The sequence below is a fragment of the Doryrhamphus excisus genome, linkage group LG14, assembly GCF_037039965.1.
Source record: "Doryrhamphus excisus strain RoL-2023G ecotype Guam linkage group LG14, RoL_Dexc_Guam_v1.1, whole genome shotgun sequence".
NCBI lineage: Eukaryota > Metazoa > Chordata > Actinopteri > Syngnathiformes > Syngnathidae > Doryrhamphus > Doryrhamphus excisus.
Window position 1 is genome coordinate 10,302,656 of NC_136370.1, and position 14,984 is coordinate 10,317,639.

Consider the following 14,984-nt stretch of genomic DNA (forward strand, 5'->3'; position numbering starts at 1 on the left):
AGCCATGTAAAACGTATTTCAGGGCTCACTTCCAAATGTGCAAACCTCATTATCTGACGCTTTGACATAGTTTAACACGAGAATACAACATTGTAACAACATGTATAGGTTAGAAAAGTTAAAGGTACCCTTTAATATATGATTATATAATTGTTGTTTTGGAAAAGGAAATCTACAGAAGAGCCTGTCCACCTTAACTGCCCCTTCATAAATGTACGCACATTGGCTCAGTCGGCTGTAGTGTGTAAAACCCATTGGCTTGTTTGCGCTGCATTCTCCGCCATGTAATTGATGTGCAGAGAAACGGTGTTGCTTGATGATGGCATGGTCTGTATAGTGTATGGTGCCTTAATCATCGCTCAAAAAAAAAAAAAATCCCCTGCCATATTTTCCAACTGCATATACACTCATCAGTGCATTCAGTTCGAACCAAATTACAAGCTCATACAGCTCAGAAAATGTACTAATTAGTCACGGCACCATTTAAAAAAGACCAGCTTTCATTTAGCACACAATATACATGAAATCTTAAAAAGTACCTTTGTTGGTTGACTGGATGCACTGACTATGTTAGAAAGCCCCTGAACACACCATGTGTGACGTAGATTTCTCCAATGCTGCACAGACAAACGTGTATTTTCTGTTCTTCCTTGTTCACAAATGTTAATGCCGCACGTAAATGCACAGATGTGAAGTTTAATACCGTTCGCGCTCTGCTGCTGTGCATTTTCACTTTGTGCATAATCTTGTGCTATAGGTGCTAATATTTCATCTTACGACATCTTGTCACTACTTAAATACACTACACTACTACACTACTAAATACTAAAATACTACACATACAAATACAAATCAATTCACCAAAGTGAAGGCAAAACTGCCAGGAGATATCTCACCCTGTCTCACTGCACACACTGGCCCCACTCGCCCCCTCATCCAATGAGCAGTCAGAACACAGCGTGGATGCATTCACAGACTTGAGGTGAATTGGATATGTAAAACTCAACTGCCACTGCTGTTACTAAGGCAGCAGGAATATTATTACTTTTCTTGTTAAAGCACATAATAGCTGAGGTCAAAGTTCAGTTCAGAATGTATACTATTTGTCAGCTCATGTCCAATTACTTTCCATGCTTCTTGTCCTATTTCTGTTAACATAACAACAGTTGAACAGGTCATAGCTCTCCATATTTGTTGTTTTGAAATTTATAGTCCATTTCCCGCATTGTTATTTGCAAAGCATAATAATTATCAAAGCATAATAAACAATAAGGAGGAGTTAATAACCACAATCAGCACCAGCTAATGCAATGGAAAGACAAAGCCTCTGCCTCACTGAGTGTTGAGAAAGTCACATGTGGAAGAATCTTGTAGTACCACTTAAAATGTATGCTTGCATTCCCTTTGATGGCGGTAGTATACCTCTGAAGTTGGAAGGAATATGTTGAAAACCAGTGGGGTGTTGCCAGAATTTTGACTGACAAAGATCAACCCGATGAAGCTTTCACTGAAAGAAAGCAGAATTAATTCATGCACCAGGCTGCAGCGGCAGGGTAGTAGAGCGAGAAGGGCCAAAATTTTACTCCTATGTCGAAAGTCTTTGCGATTGACATAGGCTATGATCATCCTTTTTTTCCCGTTAATTAGCCTCAGTGTAGCTTATGAAGGACTTAACTAGATAACATCAGGAAACGCACAGATAGATCACAGTGAATAGGGTATCAGAGAGTGATTCACTTTGTGAGACGTTGTGTTGAGTGATGGAGATGAAAATAAAATCCATTGCCTAAGGTGGTGTAGCCAGCTGTGAGAGACACATATGACAGTGAACTTGAAATTAGTGGGGCTTGTCCTCATTCACAGAGGATAAAGGTTAATACAGAAAGAATAGATGGATAGGCAGAATGAAAGCTGTGAGTGACAGCAGACCTTCATACGACTGTGTTCATCTATAACATGACAAGGAGAAAGGTGAGTGGAGGTTTTGGGAAAAAAAAAAAACTCTTATACAGACATGCAGTAATAAGCATACAAGGCAGAGTGGCTTGTGTCTTGTGACACTGAAATTTAGTCTCTAAATATACATTCGCCAGCCAAAACAAACCTGTACTGTGGAACCTTGGTTAGCATACATATGTCCTGCTTAGCATGTTTTTACATCAGTTCAGAATCAGAATCAGACTCAGAATCAGTTTGCATATAGTATTTTCGGGTCAGTGTACAATATTGCATGCATCGTGTTATTAATAAACTGCATGAGTCCAACTGTGTTGAACTGTGTTCAAATTAGATATGAATGTGAGTGTGAATGTATTTCTACCACAAAACCTCTTTGTTCGCATTCCTATTATATTACTACAGATATTGCATTGCTAATACATAAACATGAGTGTGAATGGTTGTTTGTCTATATGTGCCATGTGATTGGCTGGCGACCAGTCCAGGGTGAACCTCGCCTCTTGCCCGAAGACAGCTGGGATAGGCTCCAGCATGTGACAAGGACTGACTATATATGTATTTTAAAGTGCTTTCTGCATGTTCAACTAAAATTGTAAAACTATCAAAACATGTTTTGTACTTTTTGATTAATTGACAATGTACTTTATTTGTTATGGGAAAAATGTATTCGATAAGAGTATGTTTTCATTTGAGTGGGCTTTCTGGAACAGATTAAGTACAATAACCAAGGTACTGCATGTCTAATGAGATCCAGTACAAGTGCTATATCAAAGATTCTGCACTGACAAATAACACTCAGACAACACTGTTTATGATTGTGACTATAGTTTACAGTGGTCTTGAACTGCTGTCTGATATTTTAATATATTTTATAAATTTTATAAACCCTCTCTCGGGATGATGCAGTGCACCACTTGCAAAGACAATGGGACCTTTCAAGTCATCCATTTAAGTTCAACCAAAATTCTCTTTAAACGTATTAAAAAATCAATACGAGAAAGGATTAACTGAAACGGGTGACTTTTGCTTTTCTGATATTGAAGGTGCAAAAAGACGGAAATAACAATCCAGAAATATACCAAGGGTGAGGATTGCTTGCCAAGCGAGCCTTTCTCTGCCTCTCAACTGTCCATCTCTTAGGCAGGAATCACTGGCTTCGTTAGTGAAGCTGCTTCTCAGGTCAGGCGTTACAATACACAGATGAACATCAGACAGCAGAGACATGATTGTCTCTCGGTTACTACATCATAATGTACTCACGACATCGCTCGCCCTCGTCGTCCCCATGTGGACAGTCTGTATTGAAGTCACAAAGTTTGTCCAGTGGAATCCCAGGTCCTTGGTGACAGTGATATTGGCCCTTAAGTGTGATGGAAGGGCCCGGGGAGGAAGCTAAAAGACAGTTGCATGCAAGAAACATCCAATATTATTATTTTGTTGACATTTATTGTTTCTAATAAACGAAAATGTTACCATAGTGCAGTACAGATTGTAAAATAAATGCATCACGGTAAAATTGCATTACACAATGAACAAAAGAACAACAGAAATAAAATCTTGTTTTGAAATATAATTCCTAATGATGTTCTTGTTTTTCGTTGCTTGCAAGATTTAAAATATACGTATGTCAAACACCAAAATACACATCAGCTGCTCAGGGTAACATATGTATCTCACAAATGGAAGAAACTCTACACTTCTGTTGCAGAAGTACATCAGTCAGTGACACAGGCTAATTTATGTCCTGGCCGCAAAGCATGTGTGAAATCCTGAGGCTGCCTTGTACAAAGATAAATAGCTTGCCTGGGTGTGCATAAGCATCTGGCTTTGAGTACAGTATTCATCAGAAAAAAACCTGACCCAGATACTCTTGCAGGTAGCAAAATTGGAGCTCTCTTTCATTTCCACAGTCTTGCACACACTCAATATTATAATTTTAAACAACTCAGTTGTATCCTGCCTACATTTGCATATCATGCAAATCAGACAGGTGATATTTTCAGACCGTGGACATCTCCACCCCATTCATCAGAAGCGGATCACAAAAAAGAAAAGAGAGGAAAAAAAGATTTCACTGATGAACACCTCGATATTCCCCCTTTTCAAGTGAAAAACAGATTTTTTATCATGAATGACAAGTTTGCCGTGATCTGTTATACGTGGATTTGTTTGCCATGTAGGCCGATGTGGATGTTAAATACCTTATAAAGACTGCTTCCATAACATGACAGATAATGTTGACACAACTATGGGTTCTACAGACAGTGATATGAAGTACACGGGATTCCTGTGCATTTGCGATTCAGCATTGACATTTTTTTTGACTGTGGATATCAGGAAACACATACAGAACACAGAGGTTCAGGTTCCTGGGTACCCACATCTCTGAGGGCCTCTGCTGGACACACAACATCACGGCCCAAGTGAAGAAGGTCCTGCAGGGTTTCCACTTCCTCCATGTCCTCAGGGAGAACAGCCTGGACAGGAACCTTGTTACTGGCCTTCTATCACTCCGCCGTGGAGAACATGCTCACATAGTGTGGTATGCTGCCTCCACAGCTCATCGCAGGAAGGAGGTGCAGAAAGTTATCAACACCGCCCAGAAAATCACCGGCTGCTCGCTTCCCTCCCTGGACAACATATCCAAATCCTTGCTGGAGGACAACCAACGCCGTCACACTGTATACGTCCCAACCTGCCCACCACGCGTTCAACCTGCCGCCCTCTCGGAGGCACCTCAGGTAAATCAAGTTCCAGACAAGTATGCTAACAGTTTTTTCCCCCAGGCCATAAGGACTGCAAACAAACAACCACACACCCAAAGCTCCACTGCATTTCTTTATTATCTTTTCTACCTCATGTAGATATTTATACAGATATACATGTTACTGGATACTAGCTTCATATTCATTTTATATGAGTAGTTTTATTTGTATATGTGTTTTTATTTGTCATTTTTGTTTCTAAGGTATTCTATTTTGTATCTTATAAGTGTGCACTGCCATGGAGGAGTACCTCTCCAATTTTGTTGCGTCAAACTGTGCAATGACAATCAAGCCTATTCTATTCTATTCTATTCTATTCTATCATAGCAAACCACTGTACCACTGTGAGAAAGCCCACGATTTTACGTTTATGTCTTTATGCTTCACTGATAATGTTTTTTTTTTTGTCAAGCATTGAAATTTTGCACTTTGTTCAGTAGTCCTTGAATGCACCAATGAGTTGCCTTTGTGCTATGACGCAAAAGTTTGGTACAGCTCGGTAGACTGCAGTTTCATCGGTCCAGCAATTATCTTAGATTATCGTTCGTTAATGGTGAGTACCTATACATTTTAGTCTTTAAATGCAGTATGTCTTAAATAATGTCCGTGAGGCATATTTTTGGTTCTTAAACAAGGGTTGTGTCACAATGGCAATAGAAATCAAAGAGTTCTGGAGCTGAATCTAATCTAATATTTTCATTTTTTTAGTTTTTATTTTTCATATTTTTATTTCATTTTAATTTCTTTTCATTTTTATTGCAAAGGTCATCCGAAATCAGACGAGAGTGCATGGATTTGGATGGCGGGTATCGAGCCTTGTGTCAAAAATAGCCAGCTAAATGTGAATTTAGTCCTCCTACGTCCAATTCCGATCTGACCACATTAAGTATTTTTCATTCATGGAGGAACGTGATAAATATTGTGATTCATTTCAGTTTGAAGATCATATGGAACATCCCACGGATGTGGAGATGTTCTAATTATTATGTACTACTGACACTACAGGTCATCTTTGGGTTATGAAAAAAAGATCCATTCCAATGACTGTGATGCAAATTGAGTGTAAATCGGGATTTATATACATTTAACTAAAAAGAACATAACTAATGTGGTCCTTCCTTGGTATCCTTCCGCTGCATGCACGTAACTAGTTCTATCTCTTTTGTACTGTTTTAATCATTCAAAACCACGTAACATCAAAACAAGCAATGTTATAAAATGAGGACCACCCTTTAGATTGCAACCATAATTGAATTAAGTTATCTGAAAGCATTCACTCATCACTAGCTTCTATCAAATTGTCTTAAATCAAACACTGTTTTGCTCAACGTGACAAATCTATTGGCAGACTCTACACCATCCTATTTGCAAGCTTTACTTTTAAGTCTGTCTTAGCTGTTACCAGAAAGTGTCACATCAACACATCACTAAATGCCATTGAGTCCCAACAAACATTCTGGATTTTCCTTTACTTATATTTTCACACATTGTTCAACCTGGCAAGGAATGGCAAGTGTATAATTGGAGAAGGAGATACATTTTTTATACCCACGTTGAGATCGCAAGCACTGTTTTTAGTATTAAAACTGAGAACATGTTCCATACCATGCAAAAATCCTTGCTCTTTAGGCAACTGTTTTCACAAGGGACAAAGGGTATAAAACCAATGCATCCCCAAAGGATATAATTAAAGTTCTGACAGTGCTTTTTTTTTTTTTTGTTTGTTTTTTATAAGGACAGATATCGTCATAGGGTTTTTATGATGAATGGAATTCATGTGTGTGTTGCCAAGTGACATTCTTTTACAAATCTTATCAGAAAACTTTACCACTCTAACTTAAAGCAGAAAGTGGCACAGAAATAATCGTTTCTCTTTAAATATTGTTATATTAGACATATATTTTCATGATACCTATTCGAAAGCACTGTGTCAAATACCTTATAGCGCTGAAGAAATAGCCCCATCAACTGCATGGATAGATAGAGAGGTTACATTCATTACTGGATAAAAAGACACCACTGAGGACCCATGTTTACTCTAACTCATGGCGTTAATGTCTCAGTGATTTTTCCCACTTCAAAATCCAAAAAGCACATTTGCCTGAGTAAATGACTTTGGCAATGAACGCCCCCCATTGGTTAGAACAACTGTGTGTGATGCTGCTCATCTTTTACAAGCTCAAGGCCTCGAATGGCATAAAACGCAATATGCAGTGACACTTGTCTGCAAAAATGATGCAATTATAGCCATCTGCATGGGTCTGGACATCTTGCAATGTGCATTCTCTTCAGACATGCATTATGCATTCAGTGGGGTTCCTCTCAGTTACATGCAAGTAAGACAATCCATCACAAAAAGGAAGAGTTATCCACAAACCTAAGGGGAAGGTATGTACCGGTAAATTCATCAATTTAAATTAGTTCAGTGACATTTGAATAAAATCGAAAAATGGGAGGCCTTTAGTTCCTGGAGCATGTATAGGTTTGGCTTGACATGTCTGCTGAAATCTTGGCCTAAAGTCACACATCATATTGTGAGAACAAGCAAGTTGGCCGGGGTTGGGTATGGGAATGAATTGTCTGTGGGAGTTTGGGTGTTTTGTTATCATTGCGCTCATGGGGTTGGCTTGGCGGTGTGAGGTAAATGATGTTTGAGTGCAGAAGAGCAGGAAAGGAGACTTGAGGGCACGGTAGCTTCTGAACAGATGCCAAATCTCTGGTGGAATACAGAACGAGAGCTCACAATAATTGTCAATGGTTACAGCTGCTGACACACCGACTGCGGCTATTTGTGCACAAATGTGGGTCTTTTTGAAAATGTACTGTATTGTATTGTATGCATACTGTATGTATATTTATGTTTCTGCCTTTTCTCCACACGTAAACTGCACTCAAACCGCCGAAATCTTGTTTTGAAAACATGTAGTAAGGCGTAATTCATTGGGACTGTTCAATTTTGTCTAGCCAGGCAATCTTTTATTTTATGTGTCCTGTGATTGGCTGGCAACCAGTCGCCCGAAGATAGGTGGGATAGGCTCAGCATACTCCGTGACCCTAGGTACTGAACCATACCTTGAGGAGACGTGGCTCCAATCAAGGTAATTACAGCTACCCATAGGCACCATCTGTTATTCTTTTAGGGGGACAAGTGTCTATTTATGGAGATGTGTTTATTGGTTCAGGTGAACAATGTAACTAAATTATCAATCTACAGGGTGCAATTTCAGAAAATACGGTATTTGCAGTTAAATGCAATTAGCAACAACAGACAAAAGACAATTAAGCTGTGTAGTTGGAGAGGCAGGCAGAGGACAATTCATCACTTGTCATTGTTTGAACCTGCGAAATGAGCCTTTTTCTAATTTTAACATATTCTATCATTCATTTTAAATTACAATCACATACTTTTAAATTAAATTACATGGTCATGTGCAAATTATTAATATCAAGGACGAGAGAGCCAGACACCCACAAATAGTATCCTAGAAAATGTCCTCTAATTATTTATGACATTGTATATAAGTGATGATTGGTCATTGACAAGAGAATCTGAACTTCCTCTTTAAATGTAATAACATAATTATTCAAATATGCATTGCTAAACTTCTTACATTTGTAGACTTAAAAACTTAATTTGGTGAGTTCAGCATTGGGGCTGAGGCTGGCGGTCGAGTGGTTAGCGTGCAGACTTCACAGCTAGGAGACCTGAGTCCAATCCCACCCTCGACCATCTCTGTGTGGAGTTTGCATGTTCTCCCCGTGCATGCGTGGGTTTTCTCCGGGTACTCCAGTTTCCTCCCACATTCCAAAAACATGTTAGGTTAATTGGCGACTCCAAATTGTCCATAGGTATGAATGTGAGTGTGAATGGTTGTTTGTCTATATGTGCCCTGTGATTAGCTGGCAACCAGTCCAGGGTGTACCCCGCCTCCCGCCCAAAGACAGCTGGGATAGGCTCCAGCACCCCCTGCAATCCTTGTGAGGATAAGCGGTAGAAAATGAATGAATGAACGGATATTCAGCATTAATATGAGTGAGTTTGCTCTCTGACGCAATCTCTGTTCCCTCAGCAGAATTATGGGCACTAGGGTATTTCACAGCAATTCAGTTCTCCAACTATTTTCTCCCTATGTATATACTACATTGTAAGTCAATGACATAATCCCAGCGGTAGTTTTGTTCATTCGTTGGTTCATTAAATGACATCCACAGGCGACACCAGATGTTAAAATGACATGAGCTTGACGACAATTACATTTAGTACACGTGTCTGAAAAACCTGGAAATCAGTGTGTGGATTTTAGTAATGTGTTGCATTAAAGCTATGTACAGTACACATACACATTATATAGTGGTCTGAAAAACCTTGGGCACCCCTAATAATTTTTTTAAGATTTAAGATTTTCCTTGAAATCAGTAGTTGTTGGGATCAGCCATTTCATATATCATATATAATATAGCAGACGAACACAGTGATATATGGGAAATGAAATGAAGTTTGTAGGATTCACACAAAGTGTGCAATAATTATTTACACAAAAGTAAGCAGGTGCATAAATTTGGGCACCGCGTCGCTCTCCTTTCTGCTCATGTTGTTTGCAATTACCTCCACTTGTTCTTCAGGTGCTTGCTGCAGATGTCGTGATTTTCATCTGGCACATCCACTAAATTGTTTGCTACGGGCCCATAACCTGTTAGCAGAGTCTGCAGCTTTTAATGTAAGATATAAAGCACAGCTCACATGTGTTGCTATTCCTTTCTGTGTATGGGAGAATCACCTCACTGGTGCACACATGTTTATTTACAACCTCTTGTCATCATTGTCAGGTGTGTCAAACACATAATCAGTGTTTGGCGCAACAGGAAGTAAACATATTTAAAGATGCATACAGCAATCATAATTTTAAATTAATCATAACAATAAATGAAATGGGGGCGGCACGGCGGTCGAGTGGTTAGCATGCAGACCTCACGGCGAACGAGTGGTTAGTACGCAGACCTCACAGCTAGGAGACCAGGGTTCAATTCCACCCTCGGCCATCTCTGTGTGGAGTTTGCATGTTCTCCCCGTGCATGCGTGGGTTTTCTCCGGGTACTCCGGTTTCCTCCCACATTCCAAAAACATGCTAGGTTAATTGGCGACTCCAAATTGTCCATAGGTATGAATGTGAGTGTGAATGGTTGTTTGTCTATATGTGCCCTGTGATTGGCTGGCCACCAGTCCAGGGTGTACCCCGCCTCTCGCACAAAGACAGCTGGGATAGGCTCCAGCACCCCCGCGACCCTTGTGAGGAAAAGCGGTAGAAAATGAATGAATGAAGGAATGACTAAATGAAATGAGAGCACATCTCAACAGTAGCCTCAAAACAATTTCAACTGACCTGAAAGCAAAGAATGTTCAACATCATAGTCTAGGGGAAGGATACAAAAAGCTAGCTCAGAGAGTTCCGCTCTCAGGTTCCACTGTGAGGAACATAGTGAGGAAATGGAAGACCACAGGCGCAGTTCTAGTTGAGGCCCAGAGTGGCAAGTCAAGAAAAATCGATGTAACCAATACCAATACAGAACGCCTACATGAAGTGTAAATGTTTAAATGTACTACTGGCTATATTAGGGGTCACCAACATTGTTTCTTGTTAAAAAATGAAAATGGCCAAGAGCTACACATTTTTGTAACATTTATTTTCTATCTATTTCAAGCCAAACAAAGCCAATATGCTTGTTTTACCAGGACATTAACAAAATGCTGGTGTCCACACTTCATGTTTTGTATTTCACAATGCATTTTTTTCTAGTCTTCTCACATTATTAATTGAAAATCTGAATGAAAAGCAAGTTTGCTCGCTCCTGCCCCTCCCGCTGCATCTGCCTTCTCCACTGCTGATACACCCGACCTCCTCTTCTGTGCCCTCGGCATCCCGGAGAGGAGACAAAATGCCGGCAGTTGACCGTCAGCTTGGGACCACTACTAAAATCAGTGCGTACAACGCGTGATGCACATGCTCACCTTCACAGTCCACGCGAGCTATATGCGCTCATTGGTCAGTGGAACCGGTGAAGTGCCGAAACTGACGTGCACCCACCACTATTGTGCTCACAGAGTCAGAAGAGGTTGGAGAGGGCATGTGCGTCACACATCATCCGTGGCCCCAATTTTCATCATGTTGACATTTCAAGTGCATTGACAAACACAAGTTCAATGTGAACTTGTGAAAAAAACAGTTGTGGCCTGTGGTCTTTGTGGATTATTTTGGATTATAACTGGCGAGGAGCAATTGCAGTACAGTAATTGTATGATGTGTCTGATGTGTGGCGTAAATGCACCCGGCCTACCAATCGTGCCAGACGAGGGGTTGGATACCGGATTTCAGTGCGGAGCATAGTGCTCACGCCAGCCATAAATACCAGCCTTTAGGTGCCAAGTGCGCCCAAGCACAAACACACAGTTTTTTCTCTTACTATTTGTCAGTTTAAAAAACATAGTAGTACACACACATTGAATGCTGTAAAGCATTCATTCTCAAAACATTTGGCGGTGGGACCACCCTTCAATGACAATGGGGGCCACCAGTTGAGAATCACTGCTATAAAGCAACAACCAATATGGAGCGACTGGTGTTTTGTTAGCTCAGCCAAAAGAAGCAAACCAGAGACAAACACGCTTATAGACTAAATCGAGACCCAATTCAAGATGTAATCTAGGTTGTCATCAAGGATTGCCATATGTCCTGAGGGGAGAAACTCAACAAGTCCTAGCTGGAGAGGCGCTGCCACACTGAAGGGAAAATGTGAGATATTCATGGAGATTTACAGTTGCCGAGATGCCAAAGATGGATGCTGCTAAGTTTCCCACTGGACAGTCGACAGGACAAGAGGTATTCAGTCATGAATTCAATTAACTGCAAAGAGCCACGCTCGATTGGACCCACCTCTGTTCAATTACTATCACAACCTGTCATGCTCCTTGCAGGAGATACTGCAGCACACATTACAAAAGACGGGAAAAATATCTTACATTGAGGTAAAAATCTCATGAGTCCCAAAAAGATTACTGACTAAACACAAAGATTTGTTGCAAAATGATTGTTACAAGTTGTAAAACCAATCACAGTAAAAATGTCCAGCCACTGAAGAGTAGACTGTCAATGTACATTGTAAGATGGTGAACTACTAGTGTACTAGTACACTACTACGATAGTGGAACCTTGGTTAACATCATTAATATGTCCCATAGTTTCTAACTAACCGAAATGTGCTCGAACGAAATACATTTTTTTTCACTGAAACTCTTTCATAAACACCAAAGTCTAAAACATGGTTTTAGATTTTTACAATTACAGTTTTACATGTAGAAAAAATTCCAATACATATAAATGACGAATGAAAGGAATACATGAACTTTTACCTGAAGACTTGATTGTTGACAAAGCCAGCGGAAGAAGAAGAACATGAAGAACAAGGTTGGACTCACAAAGTATATTAATAACATGACCAGATGTGTGCCATATTGTCAGCTAACCGAAAGATGTACTCAATCCAAGGCAAAACTTTGACGTAAATATTTGACACTAACCAAAAAATCATGTACACTAACCGAGGTTCCACTGTGTATGGACTTGATATGTAGCTTGATTTTCTGCATTTAAGTTACACAAAACCCATCCAAACACAACTTCAAGGGCCATTCTTTGTGTACCGAGGCACATTAAGGCAAAAACAAAAAAAGAGCCATCCTCCATAAGCATAACGGGACACAACCATGTCAGTGAGTGATTGACCAAAAACGTCCCCTTCTCTGAAAAAAAATGACATTTAGGGTGTCAGTGCTGTCATTAAAAACTCTTCTTTCATAATGCATCAGTCTGTCCACAACATCTAGATTCTAGAACATATTATTACCCTGCCTGCAAGATCTGATTGATAGAGACATCTGTCCCATTTGGCATAGATCATATAGGCTGTTACCAAGCTACTTGGTGGCATGGAACATTTAACACTTGCCCCACATCTTAAAAAGAAATAGCTTCGGTAGATTGCCTTGGAAAAGCGCCTGCAATGGAAAATCTGATTGCGCTGATGGGGATGCTGCTCATGAATAGGCTTGAGGCAAGAGATTTGAGATAGTATGTGATGAAGCTAAATACTGCCAGAATGTGCTTGTCTGGGTATCTTTTTTAAGATACTAATTCATGTCCAGTGTTATGGCAATTCCATGGATTTATTTGGGCAAATATATGAAGCATCACAGTGCATTTCTTACATCAATCAAATATAACTTTCCATTATTTACATTTGTATTCAACTATCTGATCCCAAGCCCAAAAGGAGTAGGATGAAGCAAAAGCTTATAAATGCCTACCCCTTTTTGCAAGATATAATCATGTTCATGCCACTGTCTTGTTTTCCCCTGTTATTATTATCATTGTAATATTATTATTATTTTCATTAGTGTTATAATCTTTATCATTATTACCATCATTATAATCGTCATTAATATTACCATTTTCATCATTATAGTTAACAATTTTTTGATTTTTTTAAATTTTTAATTATTTAATTTTACAGACTTCATTGCTTCTTGTAGAGTGCTGTATCATTTCATCTGTTATTTTCTGAAATCAAACAAGCAAACTGGCTTGTGGCGGCCAGCGTTCATAGCGACGTCGCTTTTTGATCCTTCGATGTCGGCTCTTCCTATCATTGTGAAGCAGAATTCACCAAGCGTTGGATTGTTCACCCACTAATACGGAACATGAGCTGGGTTTAGACCGTCGTGAGACAGGTTAGTTTTACCCTACTGATGATGTACTGATGATGAAGCTTCTAAATGTAATGTGTTTAATGAATCTTTTACAGAAGATCAAGTATTTTTGGCACATTGCAGCCAATAAAGTTTGTGGCCTCCCAGCCATACAGATATAACAATGCATTCAAACGTTCTCGACGGAGAGCTGCATGTGCATCTCTGGAATAGACAAGAGTTTGCATACATTTGTACAACCTTGAGGTGTGTCAGAGCAAAGTAATCAATATGTGACTGAAGAGAAGTGAGGAAAAGAGTAAGCTTTTGCTCGCCCCAAGGACAACTATATCAGTATATTCCATCATTATTGTTACAAAACAACATCCTGTATCTTTGTTGATTTTCATGTTATCTACAAATATTTCTGTGAGTCAGTGCTTTCCGCTTAGCATTTCAAATCTCAAGTCAAAGAACGAAAACTGAATGAAAGGGTTATGCCAAGGATGCAAAGCAGATTTACAGACCAACTTATAGAGCCATGCTTTGACATTGAATGGGTTTTTTTTCCGACAGAATGCCCTAACCTATCCATCCACGCCTCGCTCTGTCCACTCGGCCAGCTTCTACAAACCAATTTCCCTGGTTGCCTCTGTGTGGCTGTGTGTGATTGATGGGCCCAGGGACACCCTTATGTTAGTGTGTACCTAATCGCAAAGTATAGACTTGCTGTAACGCTCCATTAAGGGCCTGCAGCGGCATGCTGTAATAGTTAGGGAAAATACACCAGGGAACGGAAGGTCACAAGTTCAAATTCCCTACAGAGTTCACCGTTGCCTTGTCCTCCTCTACATGTCCAATTGAAAAACATTGATAATGACAGTTTGCCGGGTAATCTACAAGCACACATCCAAAACATGTTCTTCAGTGAGTAAACTGTTTGACGGTGCTAAAGTAAGTCTGACCTTCTGACTTTCTATGTTAATGAGAATCCTAAATCCTTTATTGTAACATTCAGGTAATGAGTTTGTCAGTCATTATGATGGTGTCTGTTTACTCCCAGGATGAGACACAAAGACAGGATAAGAGGGTCAGTGACGGTTTGTTTGTGATGCCACGGTGAGCGGCAGATAGCAGTATTCTCACTTTCCATTGGGAAGGTATGCTCCAGAGACATAATACATGCATGCTGCTTTAGAGGCAACAAAATTGGATCGCTTGCTGGCCCTGTGACTGATGAGTTCATTAAAGTAGAGGAGTATGGAGAAAGAAGTAAGGCCATAGCTTTAGTCATTCATCTGGTATCTTCTTTCACTTCACCAGCTTGAGTAATCAGGCAAGTGATGACGTCTAAACTCATCAATCTCATCAACTCATCACAGCTGTTGTATACATACAGTATAGTGTGGGGTTAAATATATAATGTACATACATCCTGAGTAACATTTGCGGAATGTCTCTTAGCAAGTTTGACCTAAGCTCTTAGGAGACATCAGCAAGCTTCTGCCATAATTCTGGCT

General features: G+C 39.9%; 1 protein-coding gene across 5 annotated transcripts in view; it reads right to left on the minus strand.

Moving 5' to 3' along the window:
• Positions 1 to 14,984, minus strand: part of alk (ALK receptor tyrosine kinase) — a 266,664-nt gene that overhangs the window by 69,766 nt on the left and 181,914 nt on the right. For all 5 annotated transcript variants that reach the window (XM_058091041.2, XM_058091039.2, XM_058091042.2 and 2 more), the window contains one exon: positions 3,220 to 3,351. In XM_058091041.2, the coding sequence (XP_057947024.2) occupies positions 3,220 to 3,351 (132 nt within the window). The remainder of the gene's footprint in view (positions 1 to 3,219; positions 3,352 to 14,984) is intronic.